The sequence below is a fragment of the Scomber japonicus genome, chromosome 13 (genome assembly GCF_027409825.1).
Source record: "Scomber japonicus isolate fScoJap1 chromosome 13, fScoJap1.pri, whole genome shotgun sequence".
NCBI lineage: Eukaryota > Metazoa > Chordata > Actinopteri > Scombriformes > Scombridae > Scomber > Scomber japonicus.
In genome coordinates, this window is record NC_070590.1 from 9,415,883 (window position 1) to 9,432,553 (window position 16,671).

Consider the following 16,671-nt stretch of genomic DNA (forward strand, 5'->3'; position numbering starts at 1 on the left):
CATGGCAAAATCAGTATTTGAATATTTTATTTGTACATATAATATTTATGTGTATGTGTGTGTATAACCACTCCTTAACTTATGTGTAACAAATGTTGGATATGGGTCATGTTTTCAGTACATCTCACCTTCTTTGTTTCTACTCTACTGTGAAAGGATCATAAAAGAGATGAGTACCTTTGCCCAGATTGGTTTGATCAGAGTAGCACGCTTTCCATCACCAACCGCTTTTCTGTAAAATCAGATATTCACATTTTCATTATAACATTTCTTAAAAAACCAAAAATGAATAAAAAATTAAAATCACATTTCCTGCAATAGCGAAATGTTCATTCTTGCACTACAGTGTGACTCAGATACCCCTTTCACACCAAAGCAGTTCCAGTTCCAGTCAGTTCAACTGCGAACCAGCTGAGAACCTGTTTGCTTTCCCACTGCTCAAGGTTCTTGCGGGACCACATACGCCAGTGACGTTCGCTGCTTTCCCATAAAGACTTGCGCCAACTCCGAAGCAACAACAACAACAACAATGATGGCAGACTACGCGTTTGTACAGCTGTTGCTCCTGGCTCTTTGAGGCTTCATTGGCATCCAATCACAGCAGAGGCTACGTATTGCTTCAGTCTTGTTTGCTGTGGTTGCGGTCAATAAGGGCCCCCCGCCCCTTAACATAACCAATTCCTTCTCCTAGTCCAGCAAGGAACTGGTGGCACTATGGAACCAGTTATTCTGGCTCGGAACCAGTTCTTTATCTGTGTGAACAGGAAAACGGGTTCCAAGCCAGCGCTGGAAGTGCTTTGGTGTGATAGGGTAAACAGTGAATCATAGCTTCATAAACTCACTTTCAACAGATTTCAGAATCAAGAATTAATGTTCAAAATACAAGCTGTACTTCACTCTCAGATATGACTCTCTCAATTTAATCAAAGTTTGATTTATTACTGCTGAAATGGTTGGTCCTGACAGATCATCACAGTTTGCTGTCACAAAGATGATTAAAGGTTGTGAGGACATCAGTTTCAGCAGGAAAAGCACATTTTCTCCTCAAAACTTGCACAAAGTCAGTCAAAAAATGACTTCTCCTTCTAAATTTTATTTCAATGAGTTTGAGCTTTCCTAAAACATGTCATGGCCTTTCTCCAGTCACACACACATTGGACTTTCACAGAGTTGTTAATCATGTGACATCTGGGTGCAGCTTCCTGTCTCCTTCTGGTTTGACCCCTCGCATGTCATTAACCTACTATGTGTCACAACCTAAGAATGTAATCTCCACCCACACACATCCCTCCCTTGCCTTTTGTACCCAGCTATTTTTGCACCTCATCTGATCCCAGGCTTTTCTTTTATTGCATAAAACTGCTTTCCTGTCATTGCTTTGGGTCAGATCCGCTCTGTCGGTAAATTCACGTTTCATGTCTGACGACATACTTTAAAAAAACACCTTCACTAACAGGAAACATATGAACAGTCCTAAATTTAGGATCAAAAATATCAATGAAAAGTTTTGACAAGTGTGGATGGATGTCCTCATCTGAGACGCTTGATAAATAAGGTCTTCAAAAAAATGTAATAATGTGGGCCTGCTGCTGTGTTTATATTATAACTTTTCTTTATTTCTCGACTGATATTTCTGAACCATATTTTTTTAATTAAAAATGAAAACTGAAATATTTTTCTCTGAAAAGCTTAAAAAAGCTTTAATCTTATACTTCTTGTCTCAATTATTCACAAAATAAAAGAGAAAGAGAAGTCTGACATGGTACTTACAAATAATTATTACACTTGATATAGCACAGGGCTCTGTTTCCGTACAGCTTGTGGTTTTCAGGGCTGGATGGAGAAGAAATAAATTCAGTTAGTATACAGATTTAACAATTCATTATTAAGTACAGAAAACCTGCAATAAACCCTGTCTTTGAGAAATTTATGTTAAAATTCTTGTTGACACTGTGTCAACGAGGTGTTGATTTAGCCGGTTGCTTCGGTCACTTTTTAGACAGTAGTCAGCAACAACTTTGTATTATAATGAGAGGCGTTTCTATCTGTCCCCTTCATGTATAAATTAAATACACAACTGTCAACAAATTTAAATACCAAAACTTCACAAAGACTGGGATTAACAGCACGTTTATGTACCTTATAAACTGATGACTCACACTTGTAAATCAACTCCATTTAACATTTTAAACACTAGATACAAATCGAAGTTTCAAGTCTGATAAGCAAAGACACTAAAAGAAAATATTAAAATATCACAACTTACTAGTATTTGATGGCTTTGGAGTAAAACTTTAGAGCTTCTTCATACTGATTGTTCTGGAATTTCTCGTTTCCCTTCATCTTCATTTCTTCACTTCTCTGGATGAAAAACATGACAAACCGACAGCAATAAGAAAATTATTTATGGGTAATGGCGTTCACTTTTTGTTCAAACATGAGCTAACGTTTGGACTCGGGATATATTAAATATTTATTCAATAATGATCTGTTGGAATTCAAAATTTAGAAGCACCATAGGCTGCAAATAACGAGCCTGAAAAGATCATGATGACACCAAACCACATAAGTAGTAACACGAGGAAGCATTTTGGCTTTGTGTGATAGAAATATGAAGAGCTCCCTTTTTGAACTGGAAAATCTTTTTATTTCAAAGCTTTGTTGTTATCATTGTTAATAAGATAACAAGCATTAGATGTTTCATTACCAGAGGATTACTAAAACCTTAAAGAGCAGCTTCTGTTGTTAGAAAGCTAATGTTGATCTATTATAAACAAATTATTCCACTGCAACTACATTGCCTCCATTTCCAAACCACATGATCACTATTGAGAGGAAAAGTTTCCACATGACTGACAAAACATCTTATTTTCTGCAGCAATTCGCACTCAAACCTTCCCCAAGCTGAATTTGTCCAATACTTAAAACTACAAAAGGCCACTCCAAGAAAGATTTTACAGAATGTAATAATATGACTAAAATGTGGTCATAATATCGGTTATTTGTCCAGCCCGAGTGTAGAGCATGCCAGTGAGTCTTACCCTTATGCTTTCATTTGCTGAAGTGGTTGAGCGAGCCATTGCCCTTTTTGTCTTCTCAATATTGTTTCCCATTTCCCGAATATACTGAGAATCTGATAGAAAGTAAAAGAGCAGTTTGTGTTCATTCACCTTGAAAATCGACTCCAATTGAATGAAAACATATTCTTACGATCCACAAAGAACTAATCCGCACAACTAATGATGCAATGCATATTTCTTTTCTTAAAAATAGATAAAATGTCATTATATAAAGTAAAACAGCCTGTCATGTTGTTGTTCTTCCATTTGAATTACTAGAGATGTCTTGTAACTTTATAAAATAACTTGTGAAAGGCCTGAGATGCATTACGGCGTAGCTGAGTAGCAGCGGGACTGTTGTCTTACACTCTGTGAAGATGAGGTGCAGGGCTGTGAAGGAGGTGTTTGGAAAGCCCAGATCCATGATGCGTGGGCGGAGAGAACGATCTCCTACCCGCTCCAACCACTGTAAAGCATCTTCCAAAACATCTTTGGAGCGCTAATGGTGAAAAAAACAAAAACACAATCAGATTAAATTGTCAAAGAGAGAAACCAATCCACTCTCTCAATTTATCACTATACAGGCAATGATGTTGATTCTGTGAGCGGTTAGGGTTTATATCTTCAGATGAGAGAAGGGGAAAATTCCTGGCTAGCAACATTTTTTTTTAATTATTATATAAAAAGCCAAGTCATTTTCCTCAATAAACTGCACTTCTCCTAAACACTTGACCTTACAATGTGAATGGTATACACTTTTAGAGAAAAATGCAACCTAAAGAAATCCAATGTAATAACCTTCCAATAAACATAAAAAACATGACTCTCATACTACATTTCTATGTTTTGTGTGTCAGAGAGATATTCAAATCAACTTCATGCAATCTTTCAGGCTTTTTTGTTGCATTATATGGATTTTTGTGTCCTAGTAGCTGTTGCTCTCCTGATTTAACCAAAAGATACAAAAGGCAGTCATGTCTCTGTCACTGATTAGAGTACCTTAACTCTTATTAGTTAATAACGACTGGTGTACTCAATGCACAGGATCCCCTTTTTTAGACTTACCAGGTTAAACCTGTTGCTCATCCAGATGAAATGCTTGGAGTGGTCCTTTTTCGACTGCAAAAGAGAACAAATTACAAAAAAAGAACTATTAGATCAAAGCACTGAAGGCCTGTTACAGCCCATGTAACCAATACACACAAAAATCAAATTTGTGCTACATTCTGGATTTAAAATACTTTTACAAAATACATATTTCTATTATGAATATCCTAATCTCTTCATAGAAAAATTAAGCAGAAAGTGAAATATCTAAAGAAATACAGCCTCTCAACTGTATGCCTCCACCAACCAGTCAAGCTGCAGCTTCCATCCATGTCCGTCCAGAATTCATTAATATTGGTCAAAAATGTGTTTTGAGAGGTCACAGTGACCTACTGGTACAGTATGCCCCTTTCTCCATTCTTTATTGATTTTGCCATCATGATGAATCCCTTTATAAAAATGTTTATGTTGCAGTGTTGACGTCATGCCTTTTTCATATGCGTGTTTCGTGTTTCCTGGAACATCTTCCCAAACTTTTTTCCAAATTGCAACCATTAGTGAGGAAACATTACTTATTCATGCTGCAATCTTGTAAGTTGTGTTAAAAGGCTTTAGACTAAACTACAACAGAATCAACTTACAGTTCCTCGCTCCAAAGCTCTGAGGATTGATTCCAATGTTTCGATCTTCTTCAGGTTCGTCAGACTGAGATGTTCCCTGTCACTAGGAGGAGATGATTGCAAGCTTGTTAACAGTCTTAACTTTGAAGAATAAAAATGTTATTAATTGGTGATTGCAAAATATTAGGGTCACAATTATATTTGTACTTACTCTGCGTCAATTAGACCTATGTCTATAGCCCAGCAAGCTGTAGTGCTGAACTCGCTGTTTTTCAGTAGAATAGGAAGCCAGAAAGCACAAAGTTTCAACAGCTGTGCAGCTTCCTTTCTCTCATCACCTTCGATGGCGATCCATTGATCATAAACTTCCTCTGAAAGACAAAAATATACAAAAAATTCAAGTATAAAATATGTGCTGCTTACAGACGGGTTAAGCAACTGTAGGCATCAAAGAGAATTCACAATCTCAATGTTGAAAATAATGTCAGCAGGCAGCCAGAGATGCTCCATAGTCATTGCACATTAGTCTTATTATTATTATTTTTTTTTTAAAGCAGAAGCAACAATATTTATTCTTGGCGCTTTAAAATACAAGAAAATAGTGGTGAATCGTCACTGTCCTCTCAATTCGAATACAATTCCCCTGTCAATGATTCAATTTGCATTTGTACAATGCGTCATGATGCATCTCAAAACATCTCAAGGTATCACGTCCTCATTTTTCTATATTAGTGCATGGCTAATTTTTCAAATCACGATGTCAACATTCAACATACATGTTGAACATAAATGTCTTCACATTAAAATAAATAAATAGTAAAGGCCTGGTAGGGGTGGAGTGCTCTGCTGTGTAAACATCATGTTTAAGAGGTAAGTCTGAAAGCAAGAGGGGAGATGAACGAATATGACTATGAGAAACTGGCTGCACAATGTGTACAGAGCAGAACTTGTTTTCTCATGCTTACATGCTTATAATATTTGACAGCATATCTCCACAAGAATCTTTCCAATAAGCTTACCACGAGCAAACACAAAAACTCTATTGTTTGTGCTCTTATTTAACATGAAGCCTCACAGTTAAGAGTCTGCTGATTGCTATTCACCACTTTTCATATTGAGAGTTTCACTTCAAAAGATGAAATGTTGGTTACTCAATCAAAATACTTGTGTAAAAGAACATCACCCATGCGTATACATACTTTAGTAGATACCATAATAACCATTATAGTTTAAATATATAATGTAGCATTATAGCCATGAATCTTAAAGAACTGTTAATTAAAACATAACTGTCCCATACCTGATGGCTGTACTAAAGTGATCGCTGTGTTCTTCTTAGAGGTCCTCAGAGTCTGAGGAGAAGAAACATTAAGTTAATCAGTGACAGACAGAGAGGTAATGAGTTAGCAAAATGCCATAATTTTGTAGAATGGTTAATAACTCACATCATTAATGCGTTTTCTGGTGTTTTCAGATTGAACGTAGTCAGGTTCAGAGTCCGAATCTGACATTTTGTCCAAGTCTGAAAAAAAAAGGTTTGCATGAATCACTCCAAAACATGCTGCAAATGAGAAGAAATATATATAATACATGTGAATGAAGTTGACAGTATTTTCTTCTTCTTTCAGCCACTTGACATACATTTAAATACAAAACCAATGAGGTAAGTTTTTAAAAAATGCAATTGAAGGCTAAACTGTATACAACAAATAAATAGACTAACTCAGTTACAGAAAAAATAAATAGTAGAATAGACATGAGGATTATAACCATGACTACAATATACTATTTGATGAGTATACACTGTTCAATGAATGAATAAATATTGATATTTGAATAATTTACACAATGTACAGTATATAAATATATGGTAGCATATACAGACAGTAATTGAAGGATTATATAGAAACAAAAATTATGGATCTGAAACACCACAGATATGGATATGGATAATGTCGGCATGGAAAGGCAGTTTTATTTATATAGCGCATTTCATACATAATGGCAACTCAATGTGCTTTATGTAATCAAATAACAGACCAGGTGAACAAGATTGAAGAAAAATGGATTCAATTATTAACAGACAACTGGCTCTTCCTCCCTGATGCCTGCAAGACTCTGCGAATCTGACATTAACCCTGGGGCTATGACATGTGGGTGCGGTAGATTGCAGGACCAAAGGGAGAGATAATGCAAACCAGTTTAACCCTATATTTGCATATCCCCTTCTTGTTTTGCTGCATTTTTTTACCCATTGTCATGTTGATTTTAAATCAGCAAATCAACAAATTGTGTTAGTATGAAAATTACTGATGGGAGATTATTACAATTTAAGTATTTTAAATTGGCTGGTATAGTTTAATAACTCTAATCCCAAAGCCCCTGAAAGATGTCCTACAAAATGATTACAGTACATCTACCTGTTAAATTTAAGAAACTCCTAGATTACCTCACACACACCAACCTGGAAAATCTGACATTCAACACCAACATGCTTTTGATAATGGTATCATCACACTATAAATGTTCACATACTAGTAGTAAAAGTTTTGTTTAAATTGTTGGATTAGATTAAATATTGTTTAAAACCAATTAGATATTTTTTCATTTTTATTGTATTTTACAAATCTGTTTATTGATGGAAATTGGTGGTATACAGAGAGTAAAATGGGAAGCATTAAAAGTACAATCTCCATGTTTCCCCTTAACTCCAACATCTGTCAACGACATTGACATAATTCAACAATGATATGAAAAACAGAAAGAAACAATAATACAAATAAAAACCTTTTTTTTAAGAGTATATATATTTAATTAAATGCTCTCCAAACTGTGTAAATAAAGTTAATATTATTAAAAAATGGGTCGTAACCACGCTACCATTGTAGCCATTAGCTAACCTACGCAGTATTGTATTGATTCTATGCACAGCTTGTAGTAATTTTGCAGTCTACTTTCAGACTACCTGAATCTGTTTTGTGGTATATTCATTTCCTCACAACGTGGCGAGCTTTAGCTTATCTTCGTTTCTCGTTGCGACGACATTTTTTCTTCCTACTTTTTTTTTTTGTTTTGTTTAGCGCGAAGCAAAAAACTACCACGACGTAAAACCAGGAATACAAAAATAGCAATTGAAGTAAGCAGCGTTTGAAAGAAAACACACAAATCAACTGATATATAATCATTAAATGTTGTATTTTTAAGACAACTCACCGTTTTATAACCAGAACTTCGCCCCCTTGTCTCTCTCAGATGTGTGCGGAAATGAAAACTGAGGAAGCGTAGTGCGTAGTGGTGGAGCACGCATGCAGCTTACTGCGCAGGCGCACTGACAAAAAAAAACACAGGAAAGCTGCATGGAGAAGAAAAAACTGTCATGCGGTTGCCCACTGTACTCATAAACTGTGCTGCTTTAAGTAAAGAGGAAGTTGCAACTTAACCCTCACATACTATTCATGTTGTGACATAAGCCTCTGCACCAATTAGGACTGGGCGATATGGACAAAATCAAATATCACGATATTTTAGACCAAATACCTCGATATCAATATTACAACAATATTGTAGAGATGACTGTCGATGCTTTCACAAAATATTTACCCAATGAAATCTTTGATAAATAATCATCAGTAATGTATATGTAATGAAAAAGTGGGTAAAGTAAATAACAGAACAGCTAGAACAGTAAAGTCAGAAAATTACATATGTTACTGTAATGCAGCATTTAAAACCAGGAAAAGACAACTCTGATGACATATCACGATATTACAATATCCAACATCTAAGACGATATCTTGTCTCAGGTCACGATATCAATATCATTTCAATATATTGCCCAGCCCTAACACCAATTCACATTCATGAATTCCCCACCAGTCATTAATAAATGTTTGATTAATCTTATGGGGAAAAAAGACATTCACAATCACTATTTTATGGTCCAGGAGAAAATTTTATAGGATATGATTAATACAACATGTTTTAATGCTGATTTTTAGTTGTTGTTCTTTTATATATTTTTTTTACTAAAAACATGCATTTAATTTCCATTTTTGTATACTGTTGGTCACATTAGGAAATGTCTGGCTTAGATAAATGTGTGTAGGGCTTTTTTTGGTTGTTTTTTTTTTACAACTCTCATATATAAAAATGGGTCACATTTGACTCTGAACAGTATGTACAGGTTAAGTATCAAGATGGTGTTGTGCTGCCTTTAATGTTGCAGATATATATAGAGAGGATTTGCATTAATTCTGGGTAACTGGGTCTAAGTTATAAAATAGGAAATGTGTTGAATATGGATCACTTTGGGTGAGCACTGATAGTTTGTAATGTAAAGTTGTTATATTCCAGCAGATGGCAGCAATGCAACATTAATGAATGTCAAAAGCTGTAAGACAAAAGCCAGTTTTTGGATGAAATGTCTTGATAAATCTACGACTCCCGGGATCTCTTGACTCAGCACATTAACTGGAAGAACCTTCACAGACGTTTGCCTTAGCCTGACAAATGTCACCAACCACAATAGTAATGTCACTGATGATGTTGCAGTTAAAATTCAAGTGAAAGCCATTTTCTGTGTAACCTCTAACATGATGTCATCAGTTCAGGAAATACACTCACTGGCCACTTCTTTAGGTACACCGGTGCAATCTAATGCAATCAAATATAACAGCTCCGCAATAAATTCTGTTTATACATTTTCAATTTTTGTTGATATTGTCAGAAAGGTGATGAATCAACTATTACAATTATAGTATAGATATCTTAATATATTCATAATATATATTATATATTATATTATATAATAGTTTTACTATTTCGGCCCACTTGAGATGAATATGGCCCTTACAATAAAATTAGTTTTACACTCCTGGTTTAAGTGTTAGGATACTGACCATCATACCCTTTCATATTTGTGTGTTTTATGTGACACCCTTTCATAATGGTTGACGGAGAATAAAAGAGTAATGTGAGGGTGCACATGGTAATTTGTCAAACAGCACAATGTTTGGGTCTGAAGATTTAGTTGCACATTATTCACTTCTGTCTTAAACTGTCTTCAGCTCAAAGTCATCCTTCTGCCTCAGCAGATTGTGGATGACTTTCTCGGGATACAGGAAAAAGTTCCTGTTCCGGTCCAGGTCCTGGGCATCAATGATACGAGACACCAAAGCTTGTTGTATGGCTGGAGATTCACAGGGGTGATGCTGCACGTTGTGACTCACATTCCTTGAAGGCTCAATGACCAACAAACCCAACATGCCAGCTCCCTCATCTCTGCTATATGTAGAGTTGAGTGCATTTCTGCTTATCATACCTACAGTGGTTTTATCACGTCTTTCTGGCACATTAAGTCCAGAGTCTTCATTGGATCCTCCTGTTTTACAAATTCTGCTCATTTCAGCTGTTGAACTGGGTGTGGTAGTGTCATTAAAACTTTCAGTTAAGTTACTTGGACTGACTAGGCTAACATTAAAGAGGCGCTGACCTAAGCAGGAACTATTGGTTAGGCTGGATATAGTAGCTGTAGTTTGTCTTGGTCCACCCTTGGTCCTAGTTTTGGGTTTCCGTGGTCTTGGAGCTCCGGTTTCCTGAATGTGTCTGCGAAGGTAGGCTGCGTAGTCCTGAACCAGGCGACCTAAACTTGACTTGTAAGAGAGACGAAGTGACTCAGCTGACCCAAATGGCACAGAGCGAAGCCGAACCTGTTGGAACAAGAATAAAGGTACTTTTAGATAAGACTATTATCATGAGGAATAACATTAATATTGATTGATTCATTGTCACAGACATTTAATTAGCTATTTTATTTAAAGACTATAAAGGCATTTCAGAGATTGATTTCAAAACACATACTACAAGTTGGAAAATAATGAAATAACTGTGAACTATATAGCAATGAATTGTGGAGTTAAACTGTTTTTCACTATTTTTGTGTCCAAGAGTTTTTGGGCATGACTCACTGGAGTCATACTTAGCATGACCCTTCCCCTAACTTAAAGAATCGTTTCATAGTTTTTTCAAGTGTTTTCAAGTTTTTTCATGTGCCCAAAATTACATTGAATTAAATTTGTTCTTGCTGTAATCATTCCTCCTGTTCATACTGACTATTAGAAGATCCCCACCAAATGTGTTTTGAAGATAACAAAATCTACAGTTATGAGCAAAAATATACTGACTTGGTGGATTCTCATGTGCAGATGAACTGCAGCCCCTGTCAGCCACTGCTGCATAGCCGCTGAACTCATCCTCTTCTTAGTGGTCATCCTTTCAAAATGATCAAGTAGCTCCCGTTTCAGCCAGTTGTCATAGAGCTCTGTGATCTCAGCCATCTTCTCCTGGTCGTTGGCAATGCCGGGGACCAAGCGGAGGTACTCTTGGACAATCCAGCCGATTCTTGAAGTGCTGCTGATTCCAAAAATCTTCTTAGACTGGGAACTCTGCATTGATAGCCCCCCTTCCGTTGATCCTCGGACCTGATGGGATAACAGAAATTTAAGAATGCTGAATTTCAGTATCATATTCAGCCTAAGGTGTCAAATCATACACAAATTCAAGCAGTTTCATTAATGAATGTATTATTCTATTTCTTAAACAAAATTGTGAGAATGATTAATGGTTTACAATGAAGCTATCGTATGTGAGGGTTTATGCTCATTAAAAGGAAAAACTGTCTAAAAGATAAACAAATGTTGATAGCACTTAATAAAAAATCAGGGGATCACCAAAGTCAGAAGGCTTCATTCAATTAACTTGAGAAAATTGCGGTAAGTTCAAACCGCAGAGGGAAATATTCATCAAAGATATACATATAGAAACAAGAAAATAGTTTTACTCACTTGTTGTGAAATTTGCTCAAAAAGCACAGACAGAGCCAGAGCAATAACCCCCACTCCTCCACAGGTGACCCTACTGCCTCCCAGCTCTCCAGTCAGACTAAGGTTGAATGCGGTCTGCTGCTCTGTGCTCATGCTCCGCTGTAAGAAAGCATATTGATGCTGCAGTGCTGCTGTGGACTCCAGCGACAGGAAGGTGGTGAGGACAGGATCCAAGGAGATATCTGGGATGATGCTTGCATCTCGAGCCACTAAGAACAGCTCCTGGACAGTGGCTGGCGAAGGAAGACACAAAGTGCGGCCTGTCAGGATCATGGCTGTGTCTGTCTGTCTATGTGTGTGTGTGTGTGTGCAAAGGGTCTGCTTGTTATCTGTATTTCTGACCCTCTGTGTGTTTACTTGCCCCAGCCGGATTGATGTTATCAGTTCCAGTCCACCAATGCACCCATGCATATGAATACAAATGCATAACCCATTTGCTTGAAAGACAGGCTTATTCACACACAGTTATTGGGTCGTGTTTTTCTGCTGGTGCTAGGACAAAGTTCTTATGAAATATTTATCAACCTGTACTCTATTTTCTGTGTTTGTGTCTACTGAGAAATTCCATGTCCCCACATGAACCCACTTGCTCCGATGTGGGAGGAGAAGCTCAGCTATAGCTCTGTTTATGCTGATCAGACAGTGCAGTGCAATTCTGGTGCTCATTTTGGCATGAAATTGCATTTTTGCTTCCACCTACTCAGAGCACCTCTTACAGCAAATATCAGATAATTTCTATGCTTTTAGAGGTGTAACTTTACATTAGGAATAATAAGCAATGTTTCATTTCCCTCTCCAGTTGAAAGTTGAAAATCTGTCTCACCTCGAAATAAAGTTTAATTTAGACTTTCTGTATTTGCACAGATGAGCAGGTCAGTGAGAGGTACATTTTCATCATCTACACATGTCTATGAGTAGTATAAAATGTGTTGTGAAAACATGAAGACAAACCACCATGCAGACATCCAATGGAAATGAAACTGTTGAGTGCCTGATGGTGTACTGACTCATACTGAAGTGCACTTCCACATCACTGCAGCAAGCCTAACCTTATTATGAAACAGCATGAATGTAACTGTGGTCAGGTGACAATAAAGGCCCTTGTATCATTGTTAATAAAAACACTTGAGGTCAGCAGAAACAAGATTGTCAAGAACTTCCCCTCTACAGCTTTAAAGAAGGACTTTTGTCTCCCCCTTCTGGCAGTGAGAGTAATTACAAAAACACTATCGACACATACTTATGTCCTAGGCACTGCAGTACTCGTTATACTTTTGGAGCTATAAAGCAGTAGATAAGTTGTGTGAAGTGTCATGCAAGTACAAAGAAATTGCTCATTTTACGTTCAGGATTTCATCTATTTAGCCTGATAACATTTGGAAAGTCTAGATGAGATGCACAAATAAACATTTTTTCTCCACATTTAAGTTAGCAGAGAGCTAACTAGAAGTTAGTTCAGTCAGCAGAGGTCTCTAGTGCATGCGTTGTATGCATTCATCCTGCCAGCACAGGAATGTCAAACCCAATACCAGATTTTAAAAGTTGTATACTGTAAAATACAGAGAGATAACTCAGGACTGAGTGAACGCGATTGGCTTGAATGTAATGGACGTTTGGAAAAACTTGCACTGTAGGTTAAACTGTTGAACACACATGCACGTAAAAGTGCATGTTAATGAACATTTTAATGAACATTTTATTGTTTTTATGTAATCTATTTATTTTGTGCAGCGTTTTATACTTTTATTTTTTATTGTCTGTTTTGCTTGTATTTTCATTTGTTATTTTAACAGTTGTCTTGCAATTTACTTATCTTTTGTTGTTGTCTTATTCAATTAATTATTTTAAAGTAAGGTTTATTAAATTCATTATTATCCCATCTGTTAGATGTTTTCTTGTCACTCAGCTTGGTTGATTTTTTAAAATCTCTTTTGTCAAAGCTTGAAAAAGCAGGATTTATTTAAAGTGTGGCACAACAGCACCAAACATTGTTGCATGAAAAGTCCACATTTCAGAGGTGTGACAGTGTACTTTTTTTCAGTTTAGCAAACATCACTGCCACAGCAAGCTTATAATAAGACTCGGTGTACCTGATGAAACAGAAATTGCAGCACCTTTTGTAATCAGATCGGCTTTCAGACAGAGAGATAATCACTGAACATTAACCTTAATGTCAATAAGCCAGCATTCAGCTCACTCTGAGGAATTTTCAGTGGTCTCAGATAAGAGCCAAAAAGATTTTGAGCTAATTAAATGATGTCTAGAAACAACTTCAAAGCCTATTCAGCTATTAGAAAAATATTATGACGACGAGTAAAAGGACAATGTGTAAATATAACTGTGTTTGTACTGTTTGTAGATTTGGTTATTTGAGGGCAACATTTGATGTGATTACTTAAGAACTCAGAAATCAGCCTATTGATGAGCACAATCCATCAGTGACACAAATGAAAGGAGCAGTTCAACATTTAGAGAAATGTGGTCTCTTGCTGAGAGTTAAATGAGAAGCTTGACACCACTTTTATATCCTGTGTGTCTGTTAAACATTAAGCCGGAGCCAGAAGTATATTAGCTTATCTTGATTTACCATAAAGAAACAGAAAAAACTGCTGTGCAGTGGTGGAAGAAATACTTTGATCCTTTACGTAAGTAAAAGGAATGTATATACTAGTAATGTGTATGTGACGTGTATGAACGTATCGTGAATGTGTATACTATGTAATGGAGTATTGCATAATTGTAATACTCCGTTTCAACTATTTTATATACGGTTAGCTATAGTTAATCCACTGCTCCTCAATTTAGGAGTCTATTATAAAATTATTTTAACAAATATATTACCTACTTTAGCCTATATATTGGGTTATTTAATTTAACCCTTAAACAAGCAGGAGTGGAAAATGAAATGTGAAAATGATTCATTGTATTTACTTTGATGTTACAAGTTATCTCATTTGCACCTAAGCAAACATTTTCACAAATCATTTAAAACATATTTTGCATATTTTGGATTTTATGAGTTGTCTCTCCACCAAGATAAGTTGCCTCTATTAATGTAGCTATAAAATGTATTAGGCTCAAATTAATTATTATTATTATGATCATTATTATTATTATTATTGTTATCATCATCATCATCAACATTATTATTATTATTATTATTATTATTAAGTTATTTTTTTAAGTGTCGTCGGTCACATGACTTCATCAACTTGAATTTCCGGTGCCGGTGCGTCATGACGACATTGACGCATCCTTAAAAAATATTCAAGAGGAAGTAAATGTATCGGAAAAAGTAATTGCAAAACAAAACGGTTTACTTACGTTTCAGTTCCCTTTTTTGTTTTTTTTAGTCACACATTGAATATAACTGAAATACATTTAGTCTCAGCAGTGGTAATAACTAACTAACTATGTATGTGGTCGCCATGTTTGGTCTGTGAGGTGACGTTACTGTCCTCTCCTTGTAACTCGGTCATAACGCGGAACAGAAACCGGAGAGGTCTGCTGCTGCTGTGTGTGCTGCTGATCGGTGGAAACATCTCTCAGGTGAGTACCAGACATGCTCAGCACATACAATATAAATGTTATAATATGATTTATTAAGTTTTAATTGTTTTTTTTGGCCCGCTGAACTCACTGTGACAGCTGGGTGAAACGCTGCAGTGTGACCTGCAGACAGGTGGTGACAAATGAAAAGGAAAGAAGAAGAAGAAAAAAACGTGAATAAATGAGTGCAGACACATGAAGAATAGTGTGGTAGTGAGAGTTAAGGTCGTACAGTGTAGGAAGGATCACTGAGTGGGTTGAGGATTGTGAACATGAGGTGAATATCATGAATATAAAATAAGCTATATGGCCTTCAATGCCACCACATCTCTACCCATCTGAACCCTTAGAGGGGATTTTTGGAGCAAATAGATAGCTCTCACATGTCACATCATTACTAAAAACAGCAAGTGAGGGACTTTTATTGTGGAAGAATTCATGTGAAGGAGTTTTGAAGCTGATCTGTGTGGTTTAGTGGTGCTGCTGGTTTGTCCTTTCAGCTCACCCGCCCATCATATTCATAAGCTATGCATCCTGTTCATGATCCCAGACAGTGACGTTATTCACCATCCTGTTGTCCTCTGGTGTATTTGGACCTGGGAGGTTAACTCAAAAATGCAGTGTAATATCATTTAAATTGGGCCTATTGACCATCATTTCCAAACAAATATGTGTAAAACCTGTTGTAATAAGTTGGAATGAAGTTGGCTAAAAAGGTCTAACATAGGATTGAATGATAATTTATATTTTATGCTTTAAAAAGATCAGACAGGTTTAGACCTGCTAGGACAAAAGTTGCCCAGTAACCAGGAACACAACCAGAGGATTAACAAATTTGATCAGAGGAGGTTAAACAGGTTTTACAGTTTGTGGGTTCAATTCTCGTCTAATACAAAGGCTGTAAAAACTATTAACACTTGTTTTTTTCTTCATATGAACTGCATCTCCCCCAAGCTTTGAATTCTTGTTGTTTTTTTACCTCTGCAAACTGTAAGATAATTATTATAATCATTTTATGTAGAATAACTTGTAATTGTTTACATATTTCAATAAAGAAAAAAGAAGAAAAGGAGATTATATTATAGTGCATGTTTACTTTACATTATTCATTTTCAGTTTAACAGCGGATACATCAGTCAGCTGACATTGGCCTGCCACAGATATATCAGTATCAGTGTTCATGCCATCTGATAGGATATAGTATAGGCTACATTTTATGTATATTTAATCCTTTTTGCTAATTCAACTTTAATATACACTGAAGTTTACTGTTTTAGTGTGCTGATGTCATTTTATATAAATTGAGTTTATTCTTAAAATTGTAAAGCTGTAAAATATCACAGCCTTCATTACATATTATTGTCATGTCAAGTATGTCAAGTATTTGCTAACCACATTTGGAAAAAAGGTGTATTTATGTATATATTCTTGTATATGTATATATCATTGTCCAAAATATCAATATCAGAATTTTTTTACTTCCTAATATTGGTACCTGCATTGGCCACAAAAATC

At 36.1% G+C, this 16,671-nt stretch overlaps 2 protein-coding genes across 3 annotated transcripts in view; both read right to left on the reverse strand.

Moving 5' to 3' along the window:
* Positions 1-9,188, reverse strand: part of LOC128371926 (E3 ubiquitin-protein ligase TTC3-like) — a 28,737-nt gene extending 19,549 nt beyond the window's left edge. The window contains exons 1-11 of one of the 2 annotated variants that reach the window (XM_053332331.1): positions 7,940-9,188; positions 6,172-6,248; positions 6,027-6,078; positions 4,938-5,097; positions 4,748-4,829; positions 4,125-4,178; positions 3,426-3,558; positions 3,042-3,133; positions 2,267-2,361; positions 1,771-1,833; positions 178-232 (exon numbers count right to left, since the gene is read on the reverse strand). In XM_053332331.1, the coding sequence (XP_053188306.1) occupies positions 178-232; positions 1,771-1,833; positions 2,267-2,361; positions 3,042-3,133; positions 3,426-3,558; positions 4,125-4,178; positions 4,748-4,829; positions 4,938-5,097; positions 6,027-6,078; positions 6,172-6,237 (852 nt within the window). In that variant the 5' untranslated portion in view covers positions 6,238-6,248; positions 7,940-9,188. Of the gene's footprint in view, positions 1-177; positions 233-1,770; positions 1,834-2,266; positions 2,362-3,041; positions 3,134-3,425; positions 3,559-4,124; positions 4,179-4,747; positions 4,830-4,937; positions 5,098-6,026; positions 6,079-6,170; positions 6,249-7,939 lie in introns of those variants that run through there. The other variant, XM_053332332.1, reaches the window with a different exon arrangement.
* Positions 9,189-9,196: 8 nt separating this feature from the next.
* On the reverse strand, positions 9,197-11,929 carry LOC128371927 (uncharacterized). The gene is made up of 3 exons (XM_053332333.1): positions 11,569-11,929; positions 10,909-11,205; positions 9,197-10,434 (listed from the first exon to the last, which is right to left on the reverse strand). The coding sequence occupies exons 1-3, from the start codon at positions 11,878-11,880 to the stop codon at positions 9,778-9,780; spliced, it is 1,266 nt and encodes a 421-aa protein (XP_053188308.1). The 5' UTR covers positions 11,881-11,929; the 3' UTR covers positions 9,197-9,777.
* Between the last annotated feature and the right edge of the window lie 4,742 nt (positions 11,930-16,671).

Excerpts from the sequence above, each read along its gene's own strand:
- LOC128371927 (XM_053332333.1), bottom strand. The coding sequence starts at position 11,880 with ATGATCCTGACAGGCCGCACTTTGTGTCTTCCTTCGCCAGCCACTGTC. Across the intron at positions 11,206-11,568 it reads TTGAGCAAATTTCACAACAA|GTCCGAGGATCAACGGAAGG; the intron begins GTGAGTAAAACT and ends TTATCCCATCAG. Across the intron at positions 10,435-10,908 it reads TGCACATGAGAATCCACCAA|GTTCGGCTTCGCTCTGTGCC; the intron begins GTCAGTATATTT and ends TTGTTCCAACAG.